The 13,348-nt window shown below is 37.0% G+C and overlaps 1 protein-coding gene across 2 annotated transcripts in view; it reads right to left on the reverse strand.

Moving 5' to 3' along the window:
- Positions 1 to 13,348, reverse strand: part of MED13L (mediator complex subunit 13L) — a 238,747-nt gene that overhangs the window by 193,576 nt on the left and 31,823 nt on the right. For both annotated transcript variants that reach the window (XM_058656914.1, XM_058656913.1), the window contains exon 2: positions 7,693 to 7,930. In XM_058656914.1, the coding sequence (XP_058512897.1) occupies positions 7,693 to 7,930 (238 nt within the window). The remainder of the gene's footprint in view (positions 1 to 7,692; positions 7,931 to 13,348) is intronic.

Genomic DNA, 13,348 nt, shown 5'->3' on the forward strand with positions numbered 1-13,348 from the left:
TCAGTCCTAGATGGGCCTCAAGAGGATAATGCTTAGTCTGTTGAACTCACTGCCAAATCACAATATGAAAGGGCCAGGATCAAAACAAGACCCAATTACACAAAGAGCGCATTTTATCAATGTTGGGTTTATAAAAAATAGATATGTGGTCCAGTCCTTGTGAAAATTTGTTCAAAAAATATTTACGTGGATAGAGCTTTAAAGCAAATTATTGAACACTTACAAGCCATAATGATATACAATGAGAAATCCCTTCAGGTAGTAGCAGGACAAGAAGCTGTCCTGAGAAAGCCTTAGAGTAACAGAATTCAACTGCATGATTCTATAGTACTTAAAATGGATTTCTACATTGTTTTGAATCTTTTGAGAAAAAGCATATTTGTGTGCTATTTCTGCCATTAACATTTTTACCCAAGCATCATAAAATACAACCAAATGGAAATCATGTGTAAATACTGTTTCAAATGAAATCAGTTTGATCTCTCAACTATAAACAGGTCCCCAAAGATCACACAACAACCAAATGCTAACCTGAGCAGCTCACCTATTGCTTCACCCACAACTATCCCATTTCTTAGCTATATATCTGTGGTTTTTCCACATCTAAGTCTATCACAATATGTCTCTAAAAAGGCAGAGTAGTGAAAAAAACATCTGCAATGACAGCTCATATGTAATTCCAGCTTTACAAAACCAGATGCTAACCCCTATTAACTCTAAATATCCAAGTGTTATATTCATAACAAGGTTTTATAAGCCCAAATGTTACCAGTGCAGTATGTGCTCAGTTCACAGGATCCAGACTAAATGTATGTGCTGATGCCATTTGAATCAACATTTGCTAAGTATCACAAAAAAACAGAGACCAAAGAAGACAAGTGCTCTGTCCGGTATGCTACAAGTTGGTACTCTTCCTGTAAACACAGGAGACTGATTTGATACAGAATTATAAAAGCCGTGTGGGATGGTCCCACCAGCTTGGAGGCCTAACCGCAAGGTCCTCGCCTTGAACGTACCAGGATCCCATATGGGTGCTGGTTACAATCCTGGCAGCTCCGCTTCCCATCCAGCTCCCTGCCTGTGGCTTCGGATAGGTTCCTGGCTTCGGATAGGTTCAGCTCTGGCCATTGTGGCCGCTTGGGGAGTGAATCACTGAATGGAAGATCCTCTCTGTCTCTCCTCCTCTCTGTATATCTGACTTTGCAATAAAAATAAATAAATCTTTCTTTTAAAAAAGCCATGTGGGCAACAGTAAAGTCAGCCTTTTCATTTAATACAACATGACCACAGCGTGTTATATATGGCCCCTTTTTAGAAAACGATCTGAATTTTAAAAGGTATAAAATATGGGTTAGAATTTCAGTATTACAGATGATAGAATATCAAGTTACAGATTCCTCTAAGCTTCAATTTCCCTTAGGGCATGTTAAGTTCAACATAAAATTAAGAAAGGACAATAACTGCTCAAGACTCATGAAGGTCTAGTTCTGTCTCCTCCATCGTAAGAAAATATCATTTTTATCATACAGTCTTTTAATTCCATTTCCTACATGGAGTACCTACACTTCTCCAGTTTTTCACAATCAGATTCTTATACCTTCCTCCTTAAACAAAGAAACTATTACTGGACTAAAAAAAAATATCTGATGCCACCTTAACGTATAAACTCTTCTCCATTGTGAAGTTTTCATATTCAGGCACAAGCTTTTGAAATGAAACATATATAAACGAAGGGATGGTGGTCAGATGGGGAGTGTTTACACATGGCTATTCTTAAACTTACTCTAAAGCACAAGGTATTCAGCACTGAAACTACATTTTAAAAGCACACCAACGTGCAGAGTAACAGTTTACCTAGCATTAAGCCAATTTTCAACTCGACTTTTTCCAGTGGTGACTCGAACATTTCATTAAAGAAATTTTCATATTTACATTAACTGAGTAGATGATTCTGAAACAATTCAAGGCTATACAATAAATGTTTATATTGCTGCTAAACCCCTTCAACAGATTAAATTTTATTCCCTAAAGTAGTGATCTTTGAATGTTGTTTTGCCAATTATTTGATTTTTATATTAGAACATAAGCCCTTTACATGCAATTTCATCACAATCTCAGTATAAATGTCTCATTTTTCATATCAAAAAAAAAAACTAATTACATGGTTCAGTAAGTTGCCTGTGGTAACACATCGATTTTATTTACATTCAAAGTTGAACTTGAGCTTATTCTCTCAATTTCAAGCACATTTAGTTTAACAATTCTAAAAAATTCATTAAATCATTTTCTATATTTGAAAGAAATCTAAAGTCACCTTGATCTGACCATTCACTTATAAATTGTGTGCCAAATAAAATGTAATTACTTAAGTGTAATAGTTACACAGAATGCACCAAAATCATTTAGATAATCATTATAAAATAAAATAAAACTATTTTATATGTTATATAAACTTTTATACTTTATATATAATTCTTCTCCAAAAACCAAGAAAATAATCACTGAATGCATTAGAAAACCTATTTAAGACCTGAATACAGATATTCATGAGACCAAGGTGTACTTATTTTATAAACTATTTAGCACTAGCCGTCAATTCACACGCTTTTCTTGAAAGCTCCTGCTTCTCATGAAACACAAAATACACTGTTATTATTATCCACAAAAAAAAAAAGTCAAATAAGAACAGTAAAACAAAATTTATCTCTCAGGTACCATCATGTAAACAACCTCAAAAATTAATTGTAAAATAAAAGCTGATGTATAAAACACTAATAATCTATGATGCTACCAAATGACACCATTTGTTTTAAAATTCACCAGAATTCTATAATTAAAGCATGAATCCGAATAATGTACAAAAAGTTCTTCCAAATCAGATATTAATTTCAGTGACTCACAAATTCACCACTAATAAGGAAAATAGATATAAAACCAGGGTATAGAATGTTCAGATTCCGATTTTTTCCTTGGAAGAAATTTACAAAGTAAATGACATTTTACCCAAAAATTTCATTTTTATCAATTCTGTGAGTCATTATTTTCCCAGAAAATATCTTTTTCATTCAGCTTAGAGTAAACCTTTTTATAATACTGTTTAAGATTATAATCAAATACAAGCAAAAATCTACTTGAAAGTGCACAGACTTTGGGCCCAGCACAACAGCCTAGTGGCTAAAGACCAAATCTTGCATGAGCCCAGGATAGCATATGGGAGCCAGATCATATCGCAGCTGCTCCACTTCCCTTCCAACTCCCTGCTTGTGGCCTAGGAAAAGAGTAGAGACAGCCCAAAGCCTTGAGACATTGTACCCATGCGAGACCTAGAAGAAACTCTTGGCTCCTGGCTTCAGATCAACTTGGCTCTGGTCACTGTGGCCAGTTGCATAATGAAACAGTGGATGAAAGACCTTTTTCTCTTTCTCTCCCTCTCTCTGTAAATCTGACTTTCCAATAGAATAAGTAAATAAATATACACACAAACTTTATGATACATAATAATACATATATTCCTATGTATTTATTGTGTCTTATTTCTAGGAAACTAAGCGTTGGGGTCAATGCTGTGGTTTAGCAAGTAAAGCTGCCACCTGCAAATAGGAGTGCATGGAGGAAGCTAGATGGAGTCCTGACTACTCCACTTTCCATCCAGCTCCTTGCTAAAGCAGCTGGGCTCAGCACCAGTGACTAAGGCCATTTGGGGAGGGAACAAGCAGATGGAAATTCTCGGTCTGACTCTGTCCTCTCTCTTTCCTTCTTGTTCTCTGTAACTCTGCCTTTCAAGTAAATAGAGTAAGCCTCAAATAAGTAATTTCACTCCCCAAATGACTGAAGCCAGGATCCAGGAGTTTCTTCCAGGTTCCCTACATGAATACAAGGGCCCAAGCACGTGGACCACTTCCTGCTGCTTTCCCAGGCAAACAAAGCATGGAGCTGGGTGGGTCGTGCAGCAGTCAGACTCAAACCAGTACCCATTAGAGTTGGGGACAATACAGGAGGTGGCTTAACTTGGTTTGCTATGACAATGACAATCACTTAGGAAGGAAGAAAGGAAGGTAGAAACGAATGAATGAACGAACAAACACAGTTAGGGAGGAAAGGAATTTTCCGTTTGACTTTGCCGTCTAATTTCTTCTAGCTAAATCTTCAGTACCTTTCCTCCCTCCTTCTGACCTCTGATGTGATTTAAGAATGTAGTGTAAAGGAAGCAGGCATGTGGTCTAATAGTCAAGATGCCATCTGTGACCCTCACATGCCCACATCCCATATTGCAGGACTTGAGTTCAAGTACTGGTTCCTCCTGGATTCCAGCTTCCTGCTAATGAAGACCCTTAGAAGCAGCAGGATATGCCCCAAGTAAATAATCAGGTCCCTGCCATCCTTACAGTAGAGCTGGATTGAATTTCCAGATCCTAGCTTCAATCTCACCCAGCCCCAACCCAACTAACCTCCCTCTCTCTTTCAAATTAATTAAATTTTTTAAGGAAAGTAACACATTTGATTCTTTTAAAAATTTGTTCATTTAGAAGGTTGAGACAGAGAGAGGGGGAGGAAGAGGCAGAGAAACAGAGATCTTCCTTTTGCAGATTCACTCTCCCAAACAACTGTCTGGGCTGGGCTAATCCAACAACCTGCTTATGGCATGGGAAAGCAGCAGAGGGTGGCTCAAGTCCATGGGCCCTCGTTCCTATGTGGCAGACCCAGAAGATGCTAGGTTCTGACATCCAATCAGTTCAGTTCCAGCAGCTGCAGCCATTTGGGAAGTGAAGCAATGGATGGAAGCTCACTCTCTCTCTTTCCTTCTCTAACTCTGCTTTGCAAATAAAAATAAAACTTTTTTAGCAATAATAAATGTTTTGGTTATGGAATAAACAATAGTTTTAACATGAGGTATTAGGGCTAGAATTGGCTCAGAAAAGTCATAATCATGAAATCTGGGTGTAAGCCAGGTGTTTTTGTGGTTAAGCTACACAGCATTACCCAAGCATCTTTCCAGTACACTTACCTTGTTAAGACTTGTCTCCTTTTACATGTTTTAGTTTATAATTTAAATTTAAACTAGCCTGGTTCGGATATCTTAGGTGGAACCTACTGACAGGATTTCACTAAGATTTATTTTACCGAAAATAAAATGATTAAAATATTTGAGAATGAAACTTTCCACCAACTCCTCAATTCGCCTGGCTACCGATCAGCACACCCTATGTGTGCCCCACTTCTTCACGATGCTCTCTCTTACTCCTTCTCACTTGAACCAAAGTTGTCCTTATGGCATTAAGTTTTCTCATTAAATATTTAAATATATCCTAATATTAGGTTAAGCCATAATTACCCTTCCAACTTAAACTGACAAAAATGAACACTTAATATGATTTGGGAAAATAATCTAAAATTCAACACACTAAAAAAAATTAGGTTCATTCAACAAAGTTTGAACTGTTCCATCACTACAATCCCTTGCTGGTCACAAACAGCAGATAACAGTTCCCACTGTTTTTAAACTCAAAAGGCAAGAAAATTAAAACTAAAAGTAATCATTCTCATGAGAAAACAGTCAATATATTGACAAGTAAGTACAAAGTCTGAGTTACAGAACACTATGACAACAATTTTATCTATATATAAACCCATCAAGTATTAAAAACTCTCGAGACAGGTTTTTTCTTCATTATCTTCATTATGTGCCTCTATGCTCTTTCTAATTTTTTAATTAAAATGCAATACTTCTGTCATCTTAAAAATAACATTAGAAGCTAATTTTTGCTTAAATCTTTACCAAAAAATTTAAGTCATTAAGGAATCTAACACATACAATCTAAAAAACCTCATTGTTTAAAAAAATTACAAATAACCTATACTTTTCCCTTAAGTAAATCACGAAGTCTAGAACATGATAACATAAGCTACTTCTTTCTTCATTGGTGTGAATAAATCACTTTGCACATCAACTAAAGAACCCTAATTAACAGCTGAATTTGGGTTCCTCATCATTACAAAATCAGATCTGCACCACTGACAAAGGTCAGATGAAAAATTACAACTTAAGGAATAATATACAGCAAAGAAAAAAAGAAGAGTAGAAACAGAAATGAAAAACAAAGAAACAAAAAGAGGAAAACTATATTCTACATGTGAACATTTTTTTTCAGAAAGAATAAAAGTATATATTTTGGTATTTAAGCAAGCCAATGCGCTAAGTATATTGTAGGAGATATCTTATTGCTTTAGCTCTGATAAACAGAATCCCATTGTTCTAAAATGCTAATTTTACTTTACAGCTACCTGCTAACTTATTTGAAATGAACCTAAGTTCTGAGATATTGCTAGTTAACTAGCTAAATCGGTAATGTCATTCAAAATGTGGCCCTATATTTATTAAGCAAATATATTGAAAACGGCAGGAGAAAGGTCTTAAGCTCAAGAGACAAAGGGACCATCCTTTGGTTTACTGCCCCCTGCTGCTGTGACAGGAGCTATCACAGGAGAGAAGAGAGTTGCCAAGAAAAGTCAGGAAGAAAAAAGGTGTCAAGCGAAAGTTGGCAGAAAATGCTTCAGGCCGATTTAGAAGCTTGAACAGACCCTCCAATGTATTAAAGCAAGCTTTACTCCTTTTAAAAGAATAACCAAAACAGCCTGATATTATATTATCTGAATACTCCAAACCACAAACTAATCAAATGAAGAGTAATTGGAGGGAAAAAAAAAAAACTTGGCTCTAAGACACTAACTGAAAAAGAGTTGATACTCTAACCAAAGGCTGGAATTAGCATTGACTCAGGAAAAACCCTTGGCATACTTTATAGAAACACTTGGGTAAATTATTCAAAAAATACTAATGAAATAACCTCTGATAATCAATCTGTGGTAACCAGAAACAGCGACTTAAGCCAAGAGCCAGAATCCATCCAGGTGTCCCAGGCAACCGTCTGCTGGCTCTGGCAGGATGCGCTACGGAAGCTGGATCAGAAGCAGCACAGCCAGGACTCAAAACAGGCACTGCTGTGAGATGCAGGTGTCCCAGTGGGAAGCTTAGCTCGCTGTGCCACAACACCTGCCCTGCAGCTTTTCAGAAAAACGAAACTCTCACATTCAGAGTGTCTAGGTAACAGGCGCAACCTGTCAATAACAACTTAGTAGTGGAGCCAATATTTCCTGGAATCACCAAATTACAGGAGAAGCAGAAAAAAGCAGGAAGAAAATTGGCTACACCAAGTCCAGGTCAAATTCTTTAATTTTTCTCAAATATGAACTAATATCATAATTCTATCCAGTGAGGCTCACACGAACTTTGTGTCATTCAACCAAAGAGTTCAACTGGCAGTAAACCACAACAGCCAGTTAAGGAAATAAAAAAATCTGTTCCTGTCACTGTCTTGTTAAGGGCCCACAATTCACTATCACTTAAAAACAGTGAATATTTCCAGCCCTAATACACTCAGGGGACACAATATATTCCTTTAATAATGGGGTTTACAAGGTCCGGTTCTCAGCACAGCTGGGAAAGAATTAGGAAGTTTGAAACAGTAAAGGTGGGAGACAGAGACAGAACAGTAAGACTGAGGATGCTGCTTTTTATAAAGAGATAGCTTTTAAACACTTGGGATCTCAAGCAAATCTTAATAACCTCTTCAGATTTACCCCACTTCAAAACAATCCAATGCAAATAGTTTTTAATAAAAACAAAGTTCTTACCCTGCAGTTCGTGATGTATAACACCCACTAGGTTGGGTTCATCTCCCCACCAGAATATCCATAACTCTTTGCAATCTGGTTTGACATCACGACGCCATACACACAGCAGGTTGGCTTGCAGACAGCGGATGAAACTTAACAGGATTGGATCATCCTGGGCTGGGGCTGAAATTATGGGTCCACAGTCCCCATGCCCTCCAAAATTGTACCTACGCCATTTGATTCCCGTGAGTTCAGCCTGGAAAAAGATAAAAGCATTGAAATAGTTTTGATTTTTCCTTTTACTTACAAACCACTAAAAGCAGGATTCTATACAGAAAATCAAACTAAGATGTTTACAGTAAATGTCACATCAAAAGATTTCTTACATTAAATGAGACGATCCCTACACTGGTGAATGGGGTTAGTTAATTTCTATCAAGGTTAACACATAGCTCTTTATATTTAATATCTAAACAAACTGATAATCAGTATTTGCTGTTAAGCCATTTTATTCCCCTATAAACACGCTTCCATTTAAGCCCTTACTTGGTTCAAATTACATTTAAAACAACTTAAAAATTTGTACAGTTGAGCATCACTCATTTGAAAATTCAAAATCAAAAAGGTTCCTAAAATCTAAACTTTGGTGCCTTGCAGATTTCCAAATTAAAGACGTCCATCAATAAAATCTATGCAAACATTGCAAAATATTTCTGGTAACAAGTACTTTTAGGCAAGGGACACTCAACCTGCAGAAGTGATACAATTTTATTCAAAGGATTTCCTTCATTTCTTTCCACCCAGAAACTCCTGTTGAAATACTTCCTAATGAGGAAAGCAGTTACTATACAGTGCCATACTGCTTCATTTCGAACACCAAAAGACTATTAAGGTAGGAAGTACTAACAAAATAGATACAAAACTAATAGCAATGTGCTTACATTATTTAACATGCAGCATTCAGAAAAACTTTGTTTCTGTAACAATTCCCTAATGAAGCTTTGTCTTCTGTTTTTAAACATTTTAAAATCTTAAAACGGAGAACAGAAACTATAACTCTACTGCACTACATACATGCATGATTCATCTCCTTCCTGTCAAAGTCAATTCAAAATGTCTTCTACAGCAACACAACTGAAAAACACTTGAAAACTAGAAGAATGATACCATCAGAAAAAAATTCTACTTAATCCAAATAAAAAACATTTATTTTTAAGAAGTTTAATAATAATACTGCAATAATATAGGCTTTAATTAATATTTCTCATAAAACTGGTATTGGCATCATTTAGCCTTTCCCTATGCCACTTGTTTTCTCTGAGAAGTACCACACAACCTATAAAAAAATTACAAAATACTCCATAATGACACTAGAAATACTCATTGGTATCTTACACTAATTTTTCCGATTTTACCATGCACGATTCATGTATATTTTTAAAGTCATAACCGAATTGCATAGGTTTATAACCCATTTTTTCATTTATTATAAACATTTTATACATGTACAGCTAATTACTGTTCAAAAACTATTCTTGGTGTTTGTTTCATATTCTACACTGAAGAAAATCGTCAATCCCTAACACCGGACAACCTCCCACTTTCTCCATCATCGTAACTGTTATAATCGATGAACATCCTTGGAACAGAACAAAGAAAATGACATTCCAAGACTCGTGATGGTCTTCTCTCAATGCAAGTAACCTCCTCCCAGACTGCAAGTCTTCTACAAATACCTGCCCTAATACACTAAGATCAAATCTGAATGGACAGACTTAAACCTACAACCAGAAACCTTCAAACTTTTGGAAGAAAATGTTGGAAACACACTGCAAGATTTAGGTGTAGGTCCCGACTTCCTAAAAAGGACACCAAAAGCACTAGCAATCAAGGCCAAAATAAACAAACAGGACTTTATCAAACTAAGAAGCTTCTGTATAGCAAGGGAAACAATCAACAAAGTAAAAAAGCAACCCACAGAATGAGAGAAGATCTTTGCACACTACATAGGCGAATAGGGGGCTAATCTCCAGGATATACAAAGATCTCCAGAACAACCAAAATACCAAAACAAACAAACCACTCAAGAAATGGGCACGGGAAATGGGCAGACACTTCACAAAGGAACAAACCCAAATGGCAAACATACGAAAAAATGCTGAAGTTCTTTGGCAATAAGGGAAATCCAAATTAATACAACAATGAGGTACCACCTAACGCCAGTAAGGATGGCACACATACAAAAAACCACCAACACTTGCTGGCGAGGATGTGGGGAAAAGGGAACCCTACTCCACTGCTGGTGGGACTGCAGACTTGTACAGCCTCTATGGAAATCAGTATGGACAACACTCAAACAACTCAAAATCTGCATACCATATGATCCAGCAATAGCACTCCTGGAAATATATCCAAAACAACTGTTACACGAGAAACCAACATGCACCCCTATGTTTATAGCAGCACAATCAATAATCGCAAAAACTTGGAAGCAACCAAAATGCCCATCGACAGAGGACTGGATAAGAAAGCTATGGTTCATTTTCTCCATGGAATACTACTCAGCTATTAAAAAAAAACGAAATGCAGTTTTTTGTGGCCAAATGTGCCCAATTGGAAACCATTATGCTAAGGGAAAAGAGCCAATCCCAAAAAGTTAAATACCACCTGTTTGCCCTAATATAAGATGAAATTATGTAAATCCAGAAAATAGTATCTGTACATTGTAATACTATTTCAACCTCAAACAGCCTGTATCTAATACAATAAGATAATGTGATGTAACCTATAAATCAACAATCAATGTGAGTCAGACAGTTTAGGATCTACATCAAAGAACTGTAAAACCTAATATACTTTTTTTTTTTTTTTCAAGATTTATTTTATTTTTATTACAAAGTCAGATATACTGAGAGGAGGAGAGACAGAGAGGAAGTGGAGCTGCCGGGATTAGAACCAGCAGCCATATGGGATCAAGGCGAGGACCTTAGCCACTAGGCCACGCTGCCGAGCCCCCCTAATATACTTTTAATACCCTATGTTATTCCGTAATGGCGAGGGAGACCAGAGAAATCTTACAACACCCTAGAAGGTGTGAGGAAGACGAGAAGTATAACCTATCAGGATCATAACTGGTAACTCACAGACAACAGACTCGAATCAGCATTAGACAATAGTAAAACTACAAAGGCATATGGGGCGAATCAGGAGCGATCCTAACCTCTTAATAACCTCTTAACCTCATATGCACAGAGTAGGGGTGGAACCCCAGAGTGGAGCAGGGGGACAGGAGAAGGCTTGTATCCCAACCCTGAAGACTCCCAGATCCTCACCAAAGACTATCAGTACAAGCACCGAGGACTACATCCCAACTGCCAAGGAGACCACGGGGAATCGGCGTGCCTTCGGAGGACTCTCTGAGGTCACACACCCCCATTTGGATCTACCACAAGGGATGGAAGAAGCCCAAATCCTGCCTTGCAGGATCCAAGGTCATCGGAACAACAACCAGAAGCAGAAGCAGAAGAACAATAAACTTCCTTCGGGACTAGGGAGAGAAGCTTTCTCTGGTCCTTGCCTGGTTCCGACTTTGGGTCCCCACCCTCTCTGCCAATGACCATCAGGATCGCTCCAGAAACCCCTCAAAACAAACAAACAAATAAATAAACAAAAAAACTAGAATAGATAGAGAACAAGGAAAGCTTAGAATCAGACAGGAAACGGCCAGCGGGGATACACTTATAACTCATTAGGTGGGACACAAAGATTAGTTAATCCTCACTGGGGTATTGAAGATTTCTCTGCACACCCCTCCTAAAACTGTTCACCGAAACTGTTGACATATGTCTTGCTAGAGTTATAGAGTTAGACTACCCGAAAAACAGCCAGGTTCAGCAAAATCATGCTTCAATGCTATAAACTGCTAAATACTAAAATTACAATAGACAAGAGACAGCTGAATAGTAATCTATAGCCATTTTAAAAAAGGTGTATAGAACCCAGTTATATATAAACTAATAAGTGAAATGTCAATGTAGAAGTCACAGGAAGTGGTCCAGAACTTACATTCTTTTTTTTTCCCCTTTTAACATATTGGTTACTCAATACCATGTCAATTAATTCCATAATGTTATAAATTGTTACTGATGTTGTGTCGGGGCTTTTAATTGAACGGGATGATACTCTGCGGGCTCTACCTTCAGACCAGAGATGGTCTCCCCAAGAAACCGTTGAACTTATCTGGACGATAAGATGCTGGACTTCATGCTTGGTAGATGCTTGCAATGAAAGAATCTCAACTGAATTTGAACTGTGGTAATGCAATAAGGTGGAGGAATCCACCATGGGAGGGGTTGGAGGAGGGGGATCCCAGTGCCTATAAAACTGTGTCACATAATGCAATGTAATCAATAAAAATAAAAATTTAAATTAAAAAAAGAAATACCTGCCCTAAAACGGAATATCCTTGTACTAACTTATAGCCCTTGTTCTGTGTGAGGCAAACTGTCCCCACCTATTTCATCAGAGGCAAACCTAGGTCCGGTCTTCCTACATTTGAACCCCAGGCTTATACTTGTAACAAGTACCCAGAGTAAGCTACTTGAAGGCTGTCCCCAGCTACCTCACCTGTAAAATCAGGCTAACAGTACTTACTCACAGACTTATTGGTTATGTATTTAAGATGATATAAATTGATCCTATATCAAAGGGTTCCACATCAGTGAATTCAATCAAATATGGCTAAAAATTTTTCAAGAAAAAATTCTGCAATGATCTCCCCATGTAGAGATTTATTTTTGTATTATTCCCTAAATAGCAGAGTACAACTGTCCACACAACACAGAGATTTTTTTGGGCAATAGAAATAATCTAAGATCATTTAAAAATGTATACAGTTAATATGCAAATACCAATACACAGATTAGGGATTTGAGCATTTTGGAACTCTGGCATCCACAGATTCCAGAATCAATCCTCCACTGATAAAATAATGAGGAATAACTGCACAACTTGTAGTATTTCTTGTGAGTCACCTGTTCCTACCCTTTGTCAATTTCTATTACAAAATTTGTTTTTTATTAAAATATTTGTGTTCTTACTCAGAAAGATTACTTAACCTCAATCTATAAACAAACATCAAGGAAGTAAACTAAATAAAACAACAAACAGGCACTGAAATCAGAACACTCAAATATAAGGCTACTTCTCTCATCATATGAGCTAGACATAGAGCGTTCCGTGCCTGAGAAGCTACAGAGAAGGTGGAGCGAAGAGCAGATCTCTCGCTGCAGATCTTTCAATCAAAAAATAAATAAATAAATAAATAAATAAATAAGTAAATAAATAAATAAATAAATAAATAAATAAAAAATAAATCTTCAAAAAATATATATCTGAGATTTAAGCATTGGATGAGTTAGTACAATAAAATCTACGCTCAACAGTTTACTTACTAGAATATGTTCACCTACAACATTCTGTACAACTCAGCAGACAAATATTTGGATTTGATTCATGAGACGGCTTCCTAATCCTAGCACTTCCACTGGCTTCCCATCAGCGCTTCTATGATCTCAGAGGGAAAGAAATCCTGCTGCCACCTGCTCTACACTCTAACAGAGTTATTCAACGAAGTCATATATTATAAATGCAAGGCTACAAACCAAATTACTCC

This window comes from Ochotona princeps, chromosome 29 (assembly GCF_030435755.1).
Source record: "Ochotona princeps isolate mOchPri1 chromosome 29, mOchPri1.hap1, whole genome shotgun sequence".
In the NCBI taxonomy this organism is placed as follows: Eukaryota; Metazoa; Chordata; class Mammalia; order Lagomorpha; family Ochotonidae; genus Ochotona; species Ochotona princeps.